This window comes from Telopea speciosissima, chromosome 11 (assembly GCF_018873765.1).
Source record: "Telopea speciosissima isolate NSW1024214 ecotype Mountain lineage chromosome 11, Tspe_v1, whole genome shotgun sequence".
Lineage (NCBI taxonomy): Eukaryota > Viridiplantae > Streptophyta > Magnoliopsida > Proteales > Proteaceae > Telopea > Telopea speciosissima.
In genome coordinates this window covers 34,067,010-34,087,841 of record NC_057926.1, presented here as the reverse complement: position 1 = coordinate 34,087,841, position 20,832 = coordinate 34,067,010, and the positions used below count along the sequence as shown (strand labels likewise).

Below are 20,832 nucleotides of genomic sequence, written 5' to 3'. Positions count from 1 at the left end.
TTAAAAGATCACAAAGTGTGAGGGCAGCCCCAACACCTCTACCAGTACCAGTACCACCATCAACATCTGATCCTAAATTGCATAAGAAGAAAGGAAGCAGTCAACCCAGAATCAAAGGAGCATGGAAGGGGATGAAGGGATTGGTTAAAGAATCAATAGCTAAGTGGATGCTATACCATACCATCCCAGCAAACACTGTACAAGGCCCCCATTATGATACCATGATAGATACCATTACAGAGGCTGACCCAGGATTCAAGGGCCCCACCCCATATGAGGTAATGAATGTTTATCTACTTTAACAAAAGAGTGAGATTGATGAGTACATTAGTGAGATGAAGAATATGTGGGAGACATATGGGGTGACTATAATGGCAGATGGATGGACTGGGCCTACAAGAAAGTCCATCATCAATTTCATGGTTTATTGTGATGGGAAGACAGTGTTCCTAAAATCTGTGGATGCATCCAAAGAGATAAATGATGCAAAATATATTTACAGATTGTTAAAGGAAGTAGTGGAAAAAGATGTGGGTATTGAGAATGTTGTCCAGATTGTAATGGACAATGAAAGTAACTTCAAGCTGGCCGGTGAGAAGATGATGAACAATAGTAAGTACCGGCTCTTCTGGACTCCTTGTGCAGCCCATTGCATTGACTTAATGCTAAAAGATATGAGAAAGTTAAAGTTGGTGAAGACTGTGGTTGAAAGTGCAAGACAAGTCACCAACTTTGTATACAACCACTCCTATGCACTCAATCTATTGAGGGAAAAATGTAGGGGTAACTTGGTTAGGCCTGGCATCACAAGATTTGCCACCAACTATATTGCCCTCAAAAGCATTGAGACAAAGTAGGCCAGGCTGAGAAGCATGTTTGCTTCTGAGGAGTGGTTTGAATGGAAGGGTTCCAAGACTGCAAATGGGAGGGAAGCACAAGCAATGATGTCATCTGAGGACTTCTGGACCAAACTAAGCAAAGTGGTGAAAGTTTTGGAGCCAGTAGTTAAAGTTCTACATGTTGCTGACTCCGCTCTGAAGGGCCCAACCATGCCAGTCCTATATGCTGCAATAGACTTGATGAAAGATAGTGTCTATAGTGTGGCTCCTCGAAGTAGCAAACACTTCTTAGATATCATAAATGCTCGCTGGGAGAATCAACTTATGTATCCACTGCATAAGGCTGGTGAGTAAATTTGTTTTATGTTTACTAATTCATAGTATTATTATTTACTAATTACCTATGCATTTGACAATACCTCTATTCTATATGTCATATTTCAGCATACTACTGGAACCCTAAGTATCAATATAACAATAGGCTTGGGTTGGAAACTCAACTTATTGATGCTGTGAAACAAGTAGTGAAGAAGTTGGAGCCAGATGGTGCACTACAAGAAATTTGCAACAATGAGGTGAGTTCATTTGGAAACTCAACTTATTGATGCTTTCAAATACGTAGTGAAGAAGTACTTACTAATTTTCCACATGGGTGTAGATCAAGGTATTTAGGGATGCATTGGGAAGTTTTGGAACTGAGGCTGCGATACAAGGCAGAGCACGTGGTGATGCTGGTAATTCTTTTAAGTTTTAAATTACATATGTATTGAAATTTGAAAGTTGAAAGTTGAAACAACATTTGACACATGTCTTTTTTGTTGTAAACTTGTAATGCAGCTGAATGGTGAGTGTTGTATGGGGAATCGGCTGAAAACTTAAGAAGAATAGCAATTAAAGTCCTTGCCCAAACATGTTCTGCATCTGGTTGTGAGAGAAACTGGAGTACCTTTGCACTCATCCACTCCAAGAGGCGCAACAGATTGAGGTCTCAACGTTTATCTGACATGGTGTATGTGCACTACAACTTGAGGCTGAAACTGCAACACATACGCATGGGACATGAGGGACAGAGGGGCACCATTGATCTAGCTGACATCTTTCAAGTTGACTCAGACGATGAGGACCCTATTGTGGATTGGGTGAGGGATAGAGGTGAGCCAGTGTTGGATGAGGGAGGTAAGCTCGACCCCATAATAGCTTCTAAGATTGGTGCTGATGTGGACGAGTATATGGCTGATGAGGGTCAGATACATGCAAGGGAAGCCTCACCCATACCATTCCAGTCCACTGGCGGCAATGTTGCTGATGATGAAGACTGGTCTAAGTCCTCAAATGATGATGATGGTGGTGGTGATGGTGATGCTGGTGGTGGTAATGCTGGTGGTGGTGATGTTGGTGGTGGTGATGCTCATGAAGAATTTGACGGCATGCGAGAGCGTTATGTGGTAGGCCAAGAGGCCCAGGATACGGCACCTGTAGAGCCACTCCGATTCACTGGAGAGACACAGTTTGATCATGCCACACAAGATATGGACCACGGAGCACGTGCCCCCGCACCCCCACCCTCAAGAGGCCCCCTACATACATACAACAGGAAGCGTAGGGGTCGACAAACACAGTTGCAACCTGATCACATGGACATTGATAACCTATCTAACTCTGTTAGTGGTTTGAGTATGGGTGATAGGGAGGGAGGACCGACTGGACATTGGCGTGCCCCATCTTTTGACGCATATACCACTCCATTGGCATCGGATTATGGTGCATCACAACCTTACGGTGGATATGGATATGGATCATCATCATATGGGCAGTTTAGTGGGGTAGGGGACTATGACTACCAGTCCCAGTCCCAGTCCCAGGGACATACTGCATCATCTTTTGTAGATAACATCTTTGCATACCCTAGCGGACCTAGCTAACAACCTCACCAGCCATACATGCAGCCAATGCCATCGCCTCTTGCGCCGGCGCCAACATCATATCACAGTGGATCATCTTCTTCACGGACTGGATCGATTGGTAACCCTAGTTTATATCCTAGGATAGGTTACCTACAGTATGTTGATGATTCCATTTACGTGACACTTATGGATGACTACACTCGTTTCTTCTCCGATTCTATACCGTGGTCCACATATGGCCTTCAAACAGAGAGCAATGGATGTCGACTCCAGTGAGGCATGAGTGGGATTGATCCAGGGAGGCACAGCAACTACTATTAGCAGTTTAGCACTTGTAATTTGTAACTTAAGTTGTGATTTCATTGATCTATGAACTTGTGAGTTGTGCCTTGTGAGTTGCGAGTCTTGTGACTTACTAACTTTGACACTTAGTGTATTGCCTTTAAGGCTTTAAGCAAGTTATTGAATATTATGGAGTTTATAAGAATCATGGTACTCATCAATGTGTATTGGCTTTAACTTGATATGTGATGAAGTTAAATACTATTATTAAATATTAACTGCCTAATCTATGTGTATTTAACTATTTATACATTAGGGTCGGCGACCGTATGTCAATCAAGGGTGCAAGCCCAAAACACCAATTTGAATTCACATTTTTACAATTTTATGGTTTAAATGTGTTTATTAAGCTTAAATAAGGCTGTCCATGAAGTTTCAGGCCTAGATATGGCCATATACCCCCCGAGATGGACCCCCGAAATATTGCAGAAAAATACAATATTTCGGTCATATTTCGCGATATTTCAGGTATCTCGGTAGGCCCGAGATACCGAGATATCGCGAAATATTAAACCTTGCTCAAACCAACCACCTCCGCCTCTTCTATACCCTAGCATAGGGGAGTTGGAATATGTTGATGACAACACTTATATGAGTGTTGTGGCAAACTATGTGTAAAACTACAGCAACACTATGACATGGGAAATCTATGTGGATATGGTTGGGGTTAAATACATTAACATATCACATTTTATGTAACATTTGTTTAAAGATTGATGTATTGTACACTTTAACATTTCTAATGCTTATTTAAGTTGTTTTACATTAATTGAATGTTTTGATTGCTTTCTATTACTAAACTATGTGTAGAGTAGGGTATTTTAGTACGTCGTCGCCCTTGACGCTTACCAACCTATGGTCCAAAGTGAAATTTGGACTTTGTTTTTGTAAAATCTGATGGTGCCATTGTGTTTAAATGGCCTAAATAGGTTGACCCAAACTAGGTCTAAAACCCACCGAGATGAGGCTTCGAGTCAGAAAAAAAAAAATGCACCAATTCGGCGAGATCTCGACTCGACTCAATTTTTCCCAGAACCGAGTTGGTACCGAAATCCGAGTTTTAGAACCTTGGATGTGCGTCGAGGATTAAAATCCGCCGGCAACGGTCTCTTCCCCCTGTTACGAACTTAAAACACCGATTTGAATTCTGCCATTGGCTCTCCTCAATTGTCGAGTCCGGTATCCGACATGCAAGGGGTCACAGGGCATGATAGGTCATTATGACCAAAGACCTTACAGGTGCGACAAACCGGTGGTGCCCAGTCATATTGAACTCTCTGTTCCACCACCATGAAGTCGTCTAGGACTATAGGAATACTTGCGGGTAACCCATCCTCCGCTTTGATATGTTGAGAGATTAGAATTAGGAATGAATGCTTGGATGATTAATGATTACCCCAAGCTCTTTATTTATATTATTGAAAATAGAGGACAGAATTACAAGTAAGCAATGTGGGACTAAAACCCACATAATAGAAACATAATAGAAACATAATAGAAACAAGAATAAAACAGTAAAAGGTCCAGAATACCCCCCACGGTATTCTAGCTCATCTAATTCAATACTCCCCCTCAAGTTAGAGCATATATGTCGTGCATGCCCAACTTGACTAAGATAGGAAGAAAAACTATGCCACTTAGCCCCTTGGTGAACACATCGGCTAACTAATAAGCAGACTTCACAAAGGGAACACAGATGAGTCCGGCTTCAAGCTTCTCCTTGATGAAATGTCGGTCAACATCAACATGCTTAGTACGATCATGCTGGACGGGGTTATGAGCAATGCTAATGGCTGCTTTATTATCACAATAAAGCATAATGGGAAGATGGACAGCAACACCAATATCCTGCAACAATCCTCTAAGCCACAAAAGCTCACAGATTCCTTGTCCCATTGCACGAAACTCTGCTTCAACACTGGACCTTACCACAACATTCTGCTTCTTACTACGCCATGTGACAAGGTTTCCACCTACAAAAGAACAATAGCCAGAAATTGATTTTTATCAGTAGAGCCAGCCCAATTGGCATTAGTATAAGCTTCAACCTTCAGATGATCATTGGGAGAGAGAAGAATTCCTTTTCCTAAAGCAGACTTCAAATATCGCAAAATACGAAGGACTGCCTCCATGTGAGAGGAATAAGTATCATGTAAAAACTGGCTCACCAAACTTACAATAATGGCTATGTCAGGTCGTGCGTGAGAGAGATAGATTAGTTTGCCCACTAATCGCTGATAACATCCTTTGTCGACAGGTTCACCCTCTTTCTCCCAAAGTCTTATAGAAGCTTCCATAGGAGTATCTGAAGGATGACAATCTAGCAACCCAGTCTCAAACAATAGATCTAGGATATATTTCCTTTGAGAAAGAAAAATGCCCTTTGAAGATCGAGCAACTTTTATCCATAGAAAATATTTTAGAGTCCCTAGATCCTTTACTCAAACTCACGGCCAAGGAAGTGCTTCAATTTCTTGATAACATCACTATCATTACCAGTGACCACAATATCATCCACATAGACTATGAGAATGTTACTTTGTCACCAACTTGTTGATGAACAAAGTGTGTCAGTATTGCTTTGGTTATATCCAACAGAAATCATAGCCTTGTGAAACCTACCAAACCAGGCTCTAGGTAACTGCTTCAAACCATAAAGAGCACGTTTCAATTTACAAACCTTGCCCCTGGTCCTGTCATCAGAAAAACCTGGTGGAACATCCATATATACCTCTTCCTCAAGCTCCCCATGGAGGAAGGCATTCTTTACATCCAATTGCTAAAGATCCCACCCAAGATTTGCAGCACAAGATAATACCACCCTTACAGTGTTGAGTTTTGCCACTGTTGCAAAGGCCTCCTGATAGTCAACTCCATAAGTTTGAGTGAACCCCTTTGCAACTAGTCGTGTCTTATAACGATCCATTGTCCCATCTGTCTTCTGTTTGACCACAAAGACCCATTTACATCCAACTGGTTTTTTCCCTGGAGGAAGAGCCACAAGATCCCATGTATTATTTTTGTGTAGTGCTCTCATTTCTTCCAACATTGTTGCCTTCCACTTTCAATCTGTAGATGCTTCCTGTCAATTCCATGGTTCAAAATCTCGCGATATATCGCCGATATTTCGGTATATTTTGGCTATCTCAACATTGCCGAGACGAGATGACCATACGAAATGAAAAAAGTCCAAATTTCGGTATATTTCGTGATATTTTGTCGAAATTTCGTGAAATTTTGGTATATTTTGTAAATAAAGTATATTTAACAATTTATACATCACGGTCCGGCCGTATACTGTCAATTAAGGGTGCAAACCCAAAACACCACTTTGAGTTCATTTTTTTGCAATACGAAGGTTTAAATGTGTTTATTTAACTTGGGTGTACATGAAGTATCAGGTCTTAATATGGCCAAAAACCCACCGAGATGGAGTACCGAAATATGGTAGAAAAAATACCATATTTTGGCGAAATTTCGGTATATTTCGGATATTTTGGATATCTCGACCAGCTTGAGATACCGAGATATCGCGAGATTTTAAACTATGGCCAATTGTTAGGAATGGAAACAGAAGAAAGAGAAGGTACAAATGCACGAAAAGAAGGAGAAATAGAACTATAAGAAACAAAACGAGATATGGGATGCAAAGTACAAGTCCTAGTACCTTTGTGATGAGCAATAGGTAGGTCAGAGGAAGAGGGTTTACCAGGAGAGGAAGAATCTGGATCTTGAGCCGGCAACTGGATGGGTATCGGTGCTACAGTGGATTGAAGCTGCCCCCTTTTGGTGCTTCCCTTTTTATAGGTGATCATATTGGAGTTGTCAATCTTCTTCTGAAACTCACCAATAGTTCTCTGGACAGGAGTCCGCTCCCCCTGAATCAGAACATCAGCAACACTCTTTCCCATGGTCTCCCCCTATAAAGGATTCCCTCCGGATGAGGGGGGAACAGCCAGAGGAGGCTGGGCAGCACCCATAGGGGCTGGACAGTAGTCAAAGGAGGCTGGGCAGCACCCGTAGGAGGCTGGACAGCAGCTGTAGGTGGCTGGACAGCAGCCGTAGGGGTTAGAAAAGGAGGAACCTCAAGAGGAGGAACCTGAAAAGACAGCACATCTTCACTAGAACTCTCCCCCTGAAGAGGTGGTAAAGAATAATAGGAAACGGTCTCATGAAAAATAACATCCATACTGACCAAAGTACGGCGGGAAGGAGGGTGGTAGCACTTGTAACCCTTCTGGTTTGGAGAATAACCTAAGAAAATACAACGTAATCCCCTAGGTTCAAGTTTGCCTGGAGATTTTGCATCTCTAGCATAACACACACAACCAAACACCTTGGGAGTAACAACAAAGGAGGAATTCCCCAGTAAAACTTCAGCTGGACTACGGGAGTCAAGAACCCAGGAAGGTAGCCTATTGATGAGATAGGCAGCAGTGAGGACAGCATCTCCCCAATATTGAGATGGGACATGTCTAGCAAACATCAAAGCTTTGGCCACCTCTAACAAGTGGCAGTTTTTCCTTTCTACCACACCATTCTGGGCAAGGGTATCAACACAACAGGTCTGGTAAACAATACCATGGTCAGCTAGATAGTTTTGAAATTGAGATTCTTTATACTCGGTTCCATTATCACTTCTCAATATTTTGAGAGTAGCCTGGAACTAAGTTTGGACCATTTTATGAAAATGCCGAATACACTCAAAAACTTGATTTTTTTTTCTGTAAAATATACACTCATGTGTGCCTAGAGTGATAGTCAATAAAAGAAACAAACCATCGGTGATCAGAAAGAGATGTTTTACGACTAGGACCCCAAACATCAGAATGCACCAATTGAAAACAAGAAGAACTCCTTTTATTTGATAAAGAATAAGTGGATCGTGTCTGTTTGGCCAGAACACAAGCCTCACAAAAGAAGTCATCCTTAGTACATGGGGTGACCAAACTAGGAAATAAAAGTGCTAAAATTCCTAATGGATGGTGACCTAATCTAGAGTGCTATTGGTAAAATTCAGAAGAGACTAAGGAGTTCTGAGGTAGCGGAGAAGATAATGGTGGTGGAGAGGGACAACCATCTTCAAGCAGGTACAATCCACCATGTACTTTACCCAATCCAATCGTCTTCCCAGAGCCCAAATCCTGAAAAACACAATAGGAAGCAAAAAAAGTTACTTTGCAATTAAGATCACGAGTAATACTACTAATAAAAAGAAGGTTAGTAGTAAAATTAGAAATATGTAAAACAGAGGACAAAGGAAGAGAAGAAGTACAGTTGATGATTCTTTTTCCAGATATGGAGGAAAGGGAACCATCAAATACTTTGACCTTGTCTTTCCCAGAAGTGGGAGAATAATGATGGAACAGGCTAGAGGAACCAGTCATGTGATCTATAGCTTCAGAATCTATGATCCAAGGATGGGAAGCTACAGAAGCACAGTGACCACCAAATGGAATACCTGACCAGGCAAAGTGTGAACTTGAAGGAGTAGCGGATTGGCAATATCAGCAAATGTAGTAGAGGCAGCAACAGCGGAAATCCTTAGCACACGTAGGAATGCCTGTAGGTCATCCTGGGATAGACCAATATCATAGCAGGGGCTGTAGTAACAGTCTCAGTGTGATGAGCCTTCTTCTTTGGCTTTGTCTTTGTCTTGGTAGACCTTTTTGCTTCGAAGTCAGCTGGTTTCCCATGAAGTTTTCAGCACTTCTCTTTGGTGTGGTCGGGTTTGTGACAGTGCTCACAAACAACAGTCCCTGTAGTAGAATCACTAAGAGAAGCAGTGCCAACAGGTGCAAGAGTAGCCGGGGCAGCAGCCTTGAGGGCTGATCTATCAGTAATAGGTGGGTGCAGCATAGCAGCCCCACGGTTTTCCTCAGAGGACACCAAAGCATAGGATTGTTCAAGTATGGGAAAAGGCTTATGGCCCAATACTTGAACACGAATCTGGTCACTCCACATTCAAACCAGCCAAAAAATCATACACCCTAATCTTGTCCACATGCTTCTTATATGAAGCAATGTTAGCAACTGTAGTAGGGAGGAAATTAAAGAAGTGGTCCAATTGTTGCCACAAACTGCTCAGAGTAGCATAGTATTTGGAAACTGAAAATTCTCCCTGAGTAGTACAGAGGACCTTCTGTCTGAGTTCATATACTTGGGCATCATTGCCAAACAGCCTGTAAGTTTCCTTGCAAGCAGCCCAAATCTGAGAGGCTGTATCAAGGAGAAGAAAATTATGTTGCAGATCTGAAGTCATAGAACCAATCAGGTAGGACATGAGAACACCATTGTTGGCAAGCCATCTTTCTTGAGCATAACCAGTCTCAGTTGGCATAACAGTGGTGCCATTAATGTAATCAGTAAGGCCATGGCCAGCAACGGCAAAGGAAGCAGAGCGAGACCAAAGCAAGTAGTTAAATCCATCCAGTTTGATTGGATTAGTAGGAAAGGTATGAAATTCTGATTTGCCTTGGCCATCACCAACAGAAGTTGTAGTAGAATTAGCTGAGTCACCCATGATCACAGAGAAGTTGGTGTGATGAGAAACCCCAGAATCCCTTCAAGGTAAGGGCTGAAATTTGGTGGAGAATCCTCTTTTAATATAGGAAGAGATGTCTCAAAAACCAGCAGCATCTGATAGAGAAAACCTTGAGATCGACTTTTCAAGGTTTTGAAAAAAACCCTGATTTAGGTGAAATCGATGGAGGGCTGATTGCTGTCAAAAAAACATCAGATAGAGCTGAAACTTGGATTGAGTATGCTTCTAATAGGACTGAAGTACTCCTCCAAAAACCCAGCCCCAATGGAAACCTGAAACTCCTTGATCGATATTTGTCAGGGTTTTGAGGAAAACCCTGATTTGATGAAAAGAAATCGATCTAGGTCTTCAATCTTGTTAGAGATAGGAACTAAGCCAAAGAAATAAATACCGCTGCAGTTCTTAAGTCTTCAATGAGGTAGATTGGTCCCTTGGCAAGAAGTGGAAGCAATCCAAAAAAAACTGAAGAAGCAAATATCGCAGGCAGCAAGAGCTTGTCCCTATCGATCAAAAAACTGTATCATAGGATGGGGTAAAAGGGGGGCAACAACTGGATCTGTTGATCACCTCATTAGTGCTGCCCTAGTGGGAGAATGATGGAAAGAGAAGATCAAAACAGAAGAGGGGGGTGGGAAGAACAGATCGAGATTGAAAGGGAGGAGGGGGGAAAATCGAGAATGGAAGGAAATTCCCTAATTCAAACCTGCTCTGATATCATGTTAAGAGAATAGAATTAGGAATGAATGCTTGGATGATTAATGATCACCCCAAGCTCTTTATTTATATTATTGAAAATAGAGGACACAATTACAAGTAAGCAATGTGGGACTAAAATCCACATAATAGAAACACAATAAAAACAAGAATAAAACAATAAAAACTCCAGAATACCCCCCACGGTATTCTGACCCATATGATCCAACATGATAAGAACGCAAAAACGCGCAAATGATAGACGTTCACTCTGTGAAGTTCGCCAATCAATACAGATGGATCTCCCCAGGACACTAGCAATCCGGCCAAGACTTTGAATTCCCCAGTACTGAAGATTGAGACGTAGAGCCTAACCCATAGAGGCAATTGAGTCTCTTCCTTTTTAGTTAACGACAGGTCTGGCAACCAAGGACATAGGATTAGTGGTCGAGTGCCAAGAATCCATGGATCTTCATCAAGAGCTTGTCTACTTAACTCAATAGACTGGAAGTCGAACACAAAAATACCACTCTCCAAACCAAACACCTCCACAGCACCAAGGTGTGACCATTTTTCACGAGCAAATCGTGTCATGGCAGCGAAGGATGGCCTAGGGCTAAAAACATAACCGACCAACGCAGATTCCCATCGATCCTTCTCTTCAGCCAGGTCCTCAACACAGCATCGAGCCACCTTCTTGCCATTGATCACGTCAAGTTCAAAAAATGGAATCGAGTCTTGACCATCCTGACTTTGACCCCTACCAAAGAGACTCGCCCATCTCCTCCACCAGAATCACGGGGAGTGATTGCAGCCTCGTGGACCACCAGGCTAGGATGGCCGGAGGCCATAAGTGAAACAGTTCGCTCACACAGAAGTTATTTCTCTGTAGTCTCCATGGGGAGTGATTTGCCCCTATTTTTTCACATTTGTGAAAATTATGCTTCAAGTAAATGCCATGCAATGCAAAAGAAGAAATGTTTGCAGCCAGTGTGTTGGTGCTTTCTTCAGCAGAGACTTTGAGAAATAAAACATCACTTGGTGCTCGAGATGTATCATCTCAGGAGTTGGCGGAAACGAGGATGTTCTTGGTGGTGTTATCAATTCTACTAAGTTCTCTAACCTTATGAGAAACAAAACTCCAAAATTGCCACTGGATTTAAATGACTATTTTTTCAGAGTTCTACAACAACAACAATAACTCAGCCTTATCACAACTAAATGGTGTCGGCTACATGGATCCTTGCCCTCCTATATGTTCTATTCGAGGTCATACTTGATACAAGGTCTAAGCGATGCATGTCTTTCCTCACCACTTCTCCTAGGGCTGCCCCTAGCTCCTTTAGTTCCTTCCATCTGAATCAAATCACTCCTCTGTATTCGAGCATCCGATGGCCTTCGTTGAACATGGCCATGCCACCTCAAACAACTTTCTCAAACCTTATCACCTATGGGGCTACTCCCACTTCAGCTCTAATATGGTCATCCCTTACTGTATCCTTCCTAGTTTTGCCACACATTCATCTCAACATCCTCATCTCCACTGCACTTTGTTTTTCTTTGTGACGCTTCTTAACTGCTCAACATTTTGCACCATACATCATAGTCGGTCATATGACTGTCCGGTAAAGAAATTGAACTAGACTTGCATGAACGACCTTTAGTTGGGAGTAGAATTCAGCAGCGGTCAACTCCGTCTGCTGTCCTTCGATGGCTCGGATACCAAATAATGCAAACTCGACCTTGAACCAGGGAAAAACCAGTGGGAGATCGATTGCAGTAGGATGAATAAAATAAGGAAGAACAAAATTGAATAACTGATTCTTATTTTTTTTTATTTCTCATTTCTGTTAACATATGAAAGAAGAATGTAAAAGTATAGGGAATAAGAAGGGGATACGGAAGGGGGGATAGGGGACTCTCTCAGTCCAGGGTCTCTCACCCAAGGCCTCTCACCCACGGTCTCTCACCGTTATTGCCTCTCACAGCTTCAACCATAGCCCTCTTTTCTCCAATCTATGTCCCTTTTCTGCTCAGCCACATACACTTATTTATAATCAACTTATCAATGGTTACAAAATTAGAAACTCCCAATAGTGTGGGGAGATTGCTTGGCTGCCAATAAAACTGAAAAAAGGAAACTAACATAAAAATAAAAACTTGCTGGAAAATAGAAACTCTAGCTATTGACTCAAGTCACTCAATAATAATGCAAGAAAATAGAAACTACGGAAGTAGAAACTAATAGATAGTATCCTAACAAATATTGGCAGCATTTCATCTAAGGCAGCTGTCGATATTGAGGACCACAACACTATTCACTTGAATGTGACTTTTTATTTTTTGAATTTTGATATTTTTTTGGGTGAACAAAAAATTTATTACCAAAGGAAAGAAAGGGGAGGGGGGGAGAGGATACAAACAAGCATGAACCAATTACAAAGCTCTACCAAAATGGCAAGAACTTGCAAAAAGGAGGGCAAAGCCCCAACAAAAAACAATGCGCTAAAGAAAGGGCAAACTCCTGGACTGCAAAAGACAACCAAAACAGCCTCGACGAACTCACACTATCTTGGGTCCATAGTCTCGTGGCAAAAAGCATGATCTCTGATTTCCAAGCTCGAAGGCAAAACCTTCTCTGGGCAGGGAAGGGAGTAGGCTATGTAAGGGCGATTCTTAGGGAAAGGAGGGGAGCTGGGGTTGCGACAGCGAAAGACACAAAGGGGAGGGGGGGCGATCTAGTCTTGGAATTAAGGCCCAAACGAGGGTGGGCAAGGAGAGGAGGGTTAGAGCAATGAGCCAAAAGGGAAGAATTAGCAGGCCCATTAAGCCTAGTGGGAACAGCCAAAGAGGAGGGGGAGGTGGGCCTGGGCATAGAGGGAAAGGGAAGAGGAGTAGGGACCACAGGGGGGCCCACAAAAAGGGTTAAGCAAGGGGAAGAAGAGAGAGGGGGGAGGGAGGAATGAGGGGCCAAAAAGGATTTCTTTTGCCCTTTGAGGAAATTGGAAATCCCTAGGCTTAAAGGGTCAGGACTGGGAGAGGACACGACATTGATGGAAGGGGTCAGCACTTGCACCTTAAAAGGGAGAGCTGGGATGGCAGGAGCAGTAGAAAAATCAGGTGAAGATTCTGAGGGGAGGAAACGGTTGTGACCAGCGGTCCTTAGGCCATTAGAGACCAACGGACAGGTAGGAGAATCAAAGGGGAGACTGGAAGGGGAACCGGAGGCGGAGACACTGCAACGAGTTGAATTATGAGTTTGATGCCAGCAACGACCTCGAGAGGGGGAAGAAGAGGGGGCATCATCACCACCAAGAGAGGAGACGATGGGAGGGAGTAGAGGGATGAAAGAGACTTATGAGAGCCCAAGATAGGGTTACCAGAGGAGGCGATGACAGGGGTGGGAGAATTTGGAGGAGCGATGGGGTCGAGGGGTTCGAGAGAGGGTTGGGGATGGTTTCAGAAGTAGGGGAAATGGAAGGAGAAGTTAGGGGCTGACATCATAGTTGTCATAGCATCTCGGAGACCCAAGGCGGTGAAGAGGGTCCAAATTCCAGGCGACACCAACTAGCGACCAAGGAGCCTGGACGCCTAGGTGACGCCTTGACAACTATGGCTAGCATTTGCCATGGAAGTGACCAAAGACTTTGCAGGAAGCACAATGAGGGGGAGACCAGTCGAAGTTCACAAGTTGCTGGAAGGAAAATCCTTCGTTATTTGTAACGGTGATAGAGGTCGTTAAAGGGACATCAATAGTAACTTCTATGCAAATTCTAGCGAAGCCAAGCCTATCTTGTTTCTTTATTCTTCCATTGGAGTAGAGAGGCTTTCCAAGGACAGAGCCCACCACACTGAGACCATCCTCATACCAAAAGTGAAGCGGAAGCCCTGGCAGAGAAACCTAGAGAAGGATAGAGCTGAGGTCGAGTTTGTTGAGTTGCAGGTATTGATCCCATTGCCTGAGGAAGATTGGTTTCCTACCAACATTCCATGGACCACCTTTGAGAACACGAGATTTGTCAAGCTCATCAGAAAATTTGAAGATAGAGAAACCATTATCAAGTAAGTAAGTCTCAACTGAACCCAGAAGTTTCCATTGCCTGGAAAGGGAGGTTCTGACTATGGGGACAAGGGGACGATTACCAATAAAATGCCCATCAAGGCATGTTTCCCATTTGCGGGCTTCATTGACCAGGAGGATAGAATCGTATTGGGCAACCTTCGTGGAACCGATAAAGGTGGGGGGAACAAAATGTAAACGAAGGCCGAGGGGTAAAGGACCAGCAAAGGGGGGCGGGAGGTAGGAGAAGATGGGAGGAGGGAGGGGGAGAGTCCTTGGGTAGCGGCGGTGCCACCCCAGGAAGGTCGAACATGGGAGCCCCATGGTTAACTAACAGCGCTCCCACAAGTTCACAAAATTTGAAGATAAAGAAACTGTTATCAAGCAAGTAAGTCTCAACTGAACCCAGAATTTTAAATTTTGTCTTGGTCTTCTTCATGCTTCGATTTACATCAATGTCCTATATAATTTCCTTTAAGCTTTAAAGGAATACATTGATCACACAACACTTTGGACATACCTCTCCACTTCATCCATCCCATTTTAATTTTCCTTTCAGCTTATTGTTTGGCATGCATGTCCCTAAGCCCTGATGTTCTTCTTGCTGCCACCTTCCTGATTAATCATATGCCTTCTCTATTCTTAGCTTTAAGTCCCCTTTGGAAATCTTGTCTCCCACTACCTTTGTTTTTTCTCTCCCTCCCAAAGTGTTTGGGTGTTTGTGCTATGTCATATTAACAAATCTGCACGCACTAAGCTTGATCCAAAGGCTCTCAAATGTCTTTCTTAGCTGCTCTCCTGCCACAAAGGCTACAAATGTTACCATCCCTCTTTCAGGAAGAGGCTTGTCTCCAGTGATGTTACCTTCTATGAGTCCTTCCTTTTTTTTCTCTCCCTCAAACTATTTCTTCAAAGGGAGAGTGGGTGTAACAATGAAGAGGTAGTAGATCATCACCCATTGTCTGTTTCTTCATTTCCCTAGTCTATTCCTCCATTTCTCTTTGATGATGGGAAACTCATGGATGTGGATGTTGATGTGCCCCCATCAAAACCAGGGGAAGCCAGTATAGAAGGGTAACCCAGCTTTTTGGAAGGCGAGAAGCAGAAGGAGGTACTGGTATAGAAAGGAAGACCTACCAACAGTCCTCTTCAGGTCCAGATACACTTCCTTTACGTCCCGTTTCTGAGTCAGCTAACTCCTCTTCTCCCTTCTAAGTTAGATCAGCCCATTACTATTCGGAAAGGAACAAGAGTTTGTACTAACCATATAGCCGAGTTTGCTTCCTATGATGCAACCTCTCCAGCAAGTCTTGCTTATTCGGCTGCCCATTCCTCAATTCCTATTCCCAAGAATGTTAGTGAGGTCATGAGAAGGAAGTTATGTGTGAGGAAATGAGGGTTCATGAGAAGAATTGTACTAGGGATCTTGTTGATCTTCCAGAAGGAAGAGTTTTAGTAGATTGCAGCATAGTTCGAGAACTCGCGAGATCTCGCCGAGTTTCTCAGTTTTTCGAAATCCCGAGAGGAGACTGGCTACGAGTCTCAAAATGTCAATATCTCGCCGAGATCTCGGTTTGACCTAGGAAAATGCCCATCTAGGTCCCTTTATATGAGTACCAGATCTCGAGACCTTGCTAGAAAATCTTGGTATACAGACACCTATGTATGCCAAGAACCAAGACAGACACTTGTTTTTGCCTAATATCATTTAAGTAAATGAAATAGTATTTCATTTACTTAAGATATTATTCATCAATAAGCAAATACCCCCCTATTTGAATCCAATAAAAAAAGTTAAAAAATCAAATTCCAAAAGGAAAAAAGTCAACCCCCCAGTTCAAGAACAAAAACTGGATTTTCGATGGTAGGTGTAATTTTCAACTTCTAATGCTAGGGTTTTTCTCAAATCTAAAAATTCCATAAATCTTAATATGATAAAACATTGCTAAAAACCAAAAGTGCGCTAAAATATTCATTTGTTTTGATGTCCAAAAAAATATTTTCATTCAGAGCGATTTTGACAACATTCGCGCACACCAAATTAAGTTTGACTAGTACATTACTCCTTCAATATAAATCAGATTTTAAACAAAGCTTTCCAACAAGTCCAAGATTGTTAAAATCTGATTTATATTGAAGGAGTCATGTACCGGTCAAACTTAATTCGGTGTGCGCGAATGCTGTCAAAATCACTCTGAATGAAAATATTTTTTAGGACATCAAAACAAATGAATATTTTACCGCACTTTTGGTTTAGTAATGTTTTACCATATTAAGATTTATGGAATTTTTAGATTTGAGAAAAACCCCAGCATTAGAAAGTTGAAAATTACACCTACCGCCGAAAATCCAGTTTTTGTTTTTGAACTGGGGGGTTGACCCTTTTTTTCCTTTTGGAATTTGATTTTTTAACTATTTTTATTGGATTCAAATAGGGGGCTATTTGCTTATTTATGAATAATATCTTAAGTAAATGAAATACAAATTCATTTACTTAAATGATATTAGGCATAAATAAGTGTGTTTGCCCTGTATCTGTCCTATAGTTTCTAGCATAAATGTCTGTCCTACTTTCCCACCAAGTGAAACTCCTATTTGGACTTTGCTTTTGCAAAATCTGATAGTGCTATTGTGTTTAAATGGCCTAAAACAGGCTGAATACCAAGTTTTAGACCCAAACCAGGTCTAAAACCCACCAAGATGAGGCTTTGAGTAGGAAAAAAAAAAAAAGGTGCACCAACTCGACGAGATCTCGACTCGACTCGGTTTTTCAAGGGTCTGAGTTGGCACCGAGACCCGAGTTTTCGAACCTTGGATTGCAGATGGGTCTACTCAATACCAGTCAGATGGCACAATTGAAAGATACAAAACTAGGCTGGTAACCAAGATATAGTCAAGTGCATGAAATTGACTATCAAGAGATATTTGCTCCAGTGGCTAATTAGAATTCGACAAGAGTCCTTTTTCAAGTAACTGAGGATGCGATATACAACATCCAAGTGCCCACTCTTGACGGAATACAGGAACTGACTCACCACCCCAACTGCATAGGTATTGCTTGGGCGAGTCAAAGAGATGTAGATCAGCTTTTCTACTAGTCTTTGGTACTTCCATGCATCAATAAGGGATGAACCACAGTCTTCTCCAAGATTGTGATTTTGATCAATACGAGAGTTTGTTGGTTTGCAATCCAACTTTCCTATTTGTTTCCGCAAGTCTAGCAGAAACTTCCTGTGGCAAATATTTATTCCTTTATTAGACCTTGACACTTCAATCCCTAAGAAATACTTTAGGATTACAAGATCTTTAATCTCAAACTGTTGAGCCAAATAGGATTTTAGTCTCATTATCTCAACCCTGACATTTCTAGTCACCCCAATGTCATCCATATAGACAATAGGGGTTGTGAATTGTGATAGTACCATTACCTTGTCGGGTAAATAAAGTGTGGTTAGCTCGACTCTAGGAATACCATTAGTCAAAATGGTCTGTCTAAACCTCTCAAAACAAGCCTTTGGGGACTGTTTGGGACATATAGTGACTTTTGAGGAGACATAATTTCCCTTTAGCTGAAGGAAACTTGAAGTCGGATGGAATTTGTATGTATACTTCCTCTTCTTGGAGGAAAGCATTCTTCACATCCAACCGGTACAATACTACAATGGCCAGTCTCTATTGGCCGCCAATTATAAGAGAACTCTTATCAAGTTGTGTTTAGCCACATGAGTAAATGTCTCATGATAATCAATCCCATACACTTGGTTGTACCTTTGGCCACCAACTTGACCTTATATCTCTCAACAACACCATCTGATCGGTACTTGATTGTGTAGACCCATCTACATCTAACTGGAACTCCCCCCCTTGGGAAGATCAACTATTTTCCACATACAGTTATTCTCAAGTGTTATCATTTCCTCAAACATGGCCTCAATGACATTCTTGGGAAAGGAAGTGGAGGAAAGAGCAACTAGAAAAGCAACACCTTTAGGAAAGAGCATCATAGGAAATAAACTTGGCTATAGGATTTGTGCAAGCTCTCTTACCCTTTTGAATAGCAAGAGGAAGATCTAAACTTGAAGGAGTGTTACTTGACTAAGGCAGGTGGATCTCAAGATGTGGATCCAAAGAAGACTCTTGGCAAGTCTTCTTTTCCATTTCTTTCGTACACAAGTAACTCCTTATTCTTAGAACTCCCTGAATGATCAACAACATCAATAACATCAACTTCCTTGTGATTCTCAACGTCAAATAGGAATGGAGGAATGGGTAAAGGTGGAGCAAGAGGAGTAACATTCACTTCCTTTTATTATCCCCTTGAAGAGTATGCTGATGAGAAGTAACGAAAGTTATAGATTCAAAGAAGGTGACATCTTTGGAAAGAAGTCGACTTTGGGGTGATAGCATTAATACCCTACTGTAGAGGGAAAATATCCAAGAAAAATGCATTTGAGGGCCTTAGGGTCAAGTTTAGTCCAAGCAGACATGTTAAAATAGACATAACAGACACATCCAAACACCTTGGGGGAAGAGAGAAAAAGCAGAAACCTGAGGAGACAAGGTCTCCGAAGGGGATTTGGAAAACAGAAGTTTAGTGGGCATGAGATTGATTAAGAAGGCAGTAAGGGCATCAGACCAAAAGTCGTAGGGACATACATGTCTGGTAGTTGACTCCTATTGACATCCAACAAATGATGATTTTTCCTCTCAGTCACTCCATTCTATTGGGGTGTGCCAACACAAGCAAGTTGATGGATAATGTCATTGTCGGTAAAAAAGTTTTGGGGTCCCTAGTCCCTACATGTACTTCCCTCTTTATCAGAACAAACAATATTAATTTTAGATCAAACTTAGCATAAATCATCTGATAAAAATTATTGAAGGTATCATAGACATCACTCTCTATGTTTCATCAAAAAAGTCCAAGTGGACCAAGAATAATCATCAACAAATGAAACAAAATAACGATAACCACATAAAGAAGTAGTGGGAGGAGACACCCAAATGAATCATATGTGTCATAAAAGTTTTGACATGTTACTTTAGGCCACAAGAGTTGTAAATCAAAGATTGCAAGAGGCCAAGTGAGAACGAAGAAGAGGGAGAAGAAGAAGGCGCAAAGGAGATGGCGGTAGAACATGCAAGAGAGAATACTCTTCCCTCCTCTATATCGATCCTTACCCCCAATCTAATAAAAGATAGCCAAGGGAGGTAAAAGGGAAAAAAAAAAAAGAAACAAATACATTACAACACATATAACAACATAATGGGTATATACTTAAAGTACCCTTATTAACTCTTAACAACAAGTGGTGGACATAAAGCCATCTTCAATTGAGGGTGGGTTTAGTCCAAAAACTCAACAAAGAATTGAATGACGACTCATTTGCTCTTGGAGTTTAATTAGGAAAAGTAGAACCTAAGTAATATGTCAAAATTTCATTATTTTTCTTTAGGAGAAAAGGTAAGCTATACGTGAAGAGCAATGAAAGTGTTGTTACCTTCAAAGCAGGTATGATGACCCTGTCACATCTCCTATAATGTTGGAGAACCCAAAGGAGGTCAGAAGCAAGCATGTACTCTCTGGATCTTCTTTCACTTTCATCATTTTGGATATCTTGAAGATATTCTAACAGGGCCGAGAGAGATGCCTTCCGCAAGGAATCTTGCAATCCCCCAACAGAGATTACTAACCCAGAAATCAAAAATTTGCTGTAGCAACTAAATTGAAGCAATTGTAGAAAACGTGGGTACGAGAAAGTGGGCACCTGCAGAAATGAGAACAAATACATCTCTGTTGAAGAACTAATAAAGCAAGTTGGAAATGGTGAGAGTGGCATGTACTTACTCCCCACTTGACATCCACTTCATTAGGAACAATTTCTTCTAGCTTTTCCCTATAGGGCATGCAGGGGACAAGAATACTCTCATTGGACAAAATCCTTTGAAGAATTTTTCCAGCCGTTTCTCTTATTTTATCAATTTTTTCGACAGCTTGTTTTAAAAGGCCTCCAACTAATCTTGTTGCAAGACTTGCATCAAAAAGCGAATGACTATGATCACTTTCAGAAATTTCACTCTCCGGCAGAACAGTGTTTTCAAGTCCAGGCATTTTTGTTGGGAAGCCCACAGATTCTCTCTCACAAAGGATATATGTACATTTTTCAAGACCATCCATGGCAGCCTCACGGACCCATGAACCCACATCTCCTCTGTTATCTACACAATAATCATCAAGGGCTTTAAATAAGGCACACATGACTTCATTCTTGATCAGAAGATACAGAGCCCTATAATCCTCTGGAGAAAGAGAAACAGAAGGTTTCATTGTCTTGCTTAATGTTTCACATACAGATACAAGTCCTCGGACAGCATTTACACGTGCTTCAGCATCTCTATCATCAGGGTTATCCTGCAAGAAGCAGTTGCATAGTAATACAGACATCTGTA

General features: G+C 41.8%; 1 protein-coding gene across 1 annotated transcript in view; it reads right to left on the bottom strand.

The window, feature by feature from the left end:
• Nucleotides 1-20,832, bottom strand: part of LOC122646039 (tubulin-folding cofactor D) — a 108,999-nt gene that overhangs the window by 28,290 nt on the left and 59,877 nt on the right. The window contains exons 13-14 of the mRNA XM_043839493.1: nucleotides 20,231-20,794; nucleotides 19,884-20,150 (exon numbers count right to left, since the gene is read on the bottom strand). Coding sequence (XP_043695428.1) covers nucleotides 19,884-20,150; nucleotides 20,231-20,794 — 831 coding nt within the window. The remainder of the gene's footprint in view (nucleotides 1-19,883; nucleotides 20,151-20,230; nucleotides 20,795-20,832) is intronic.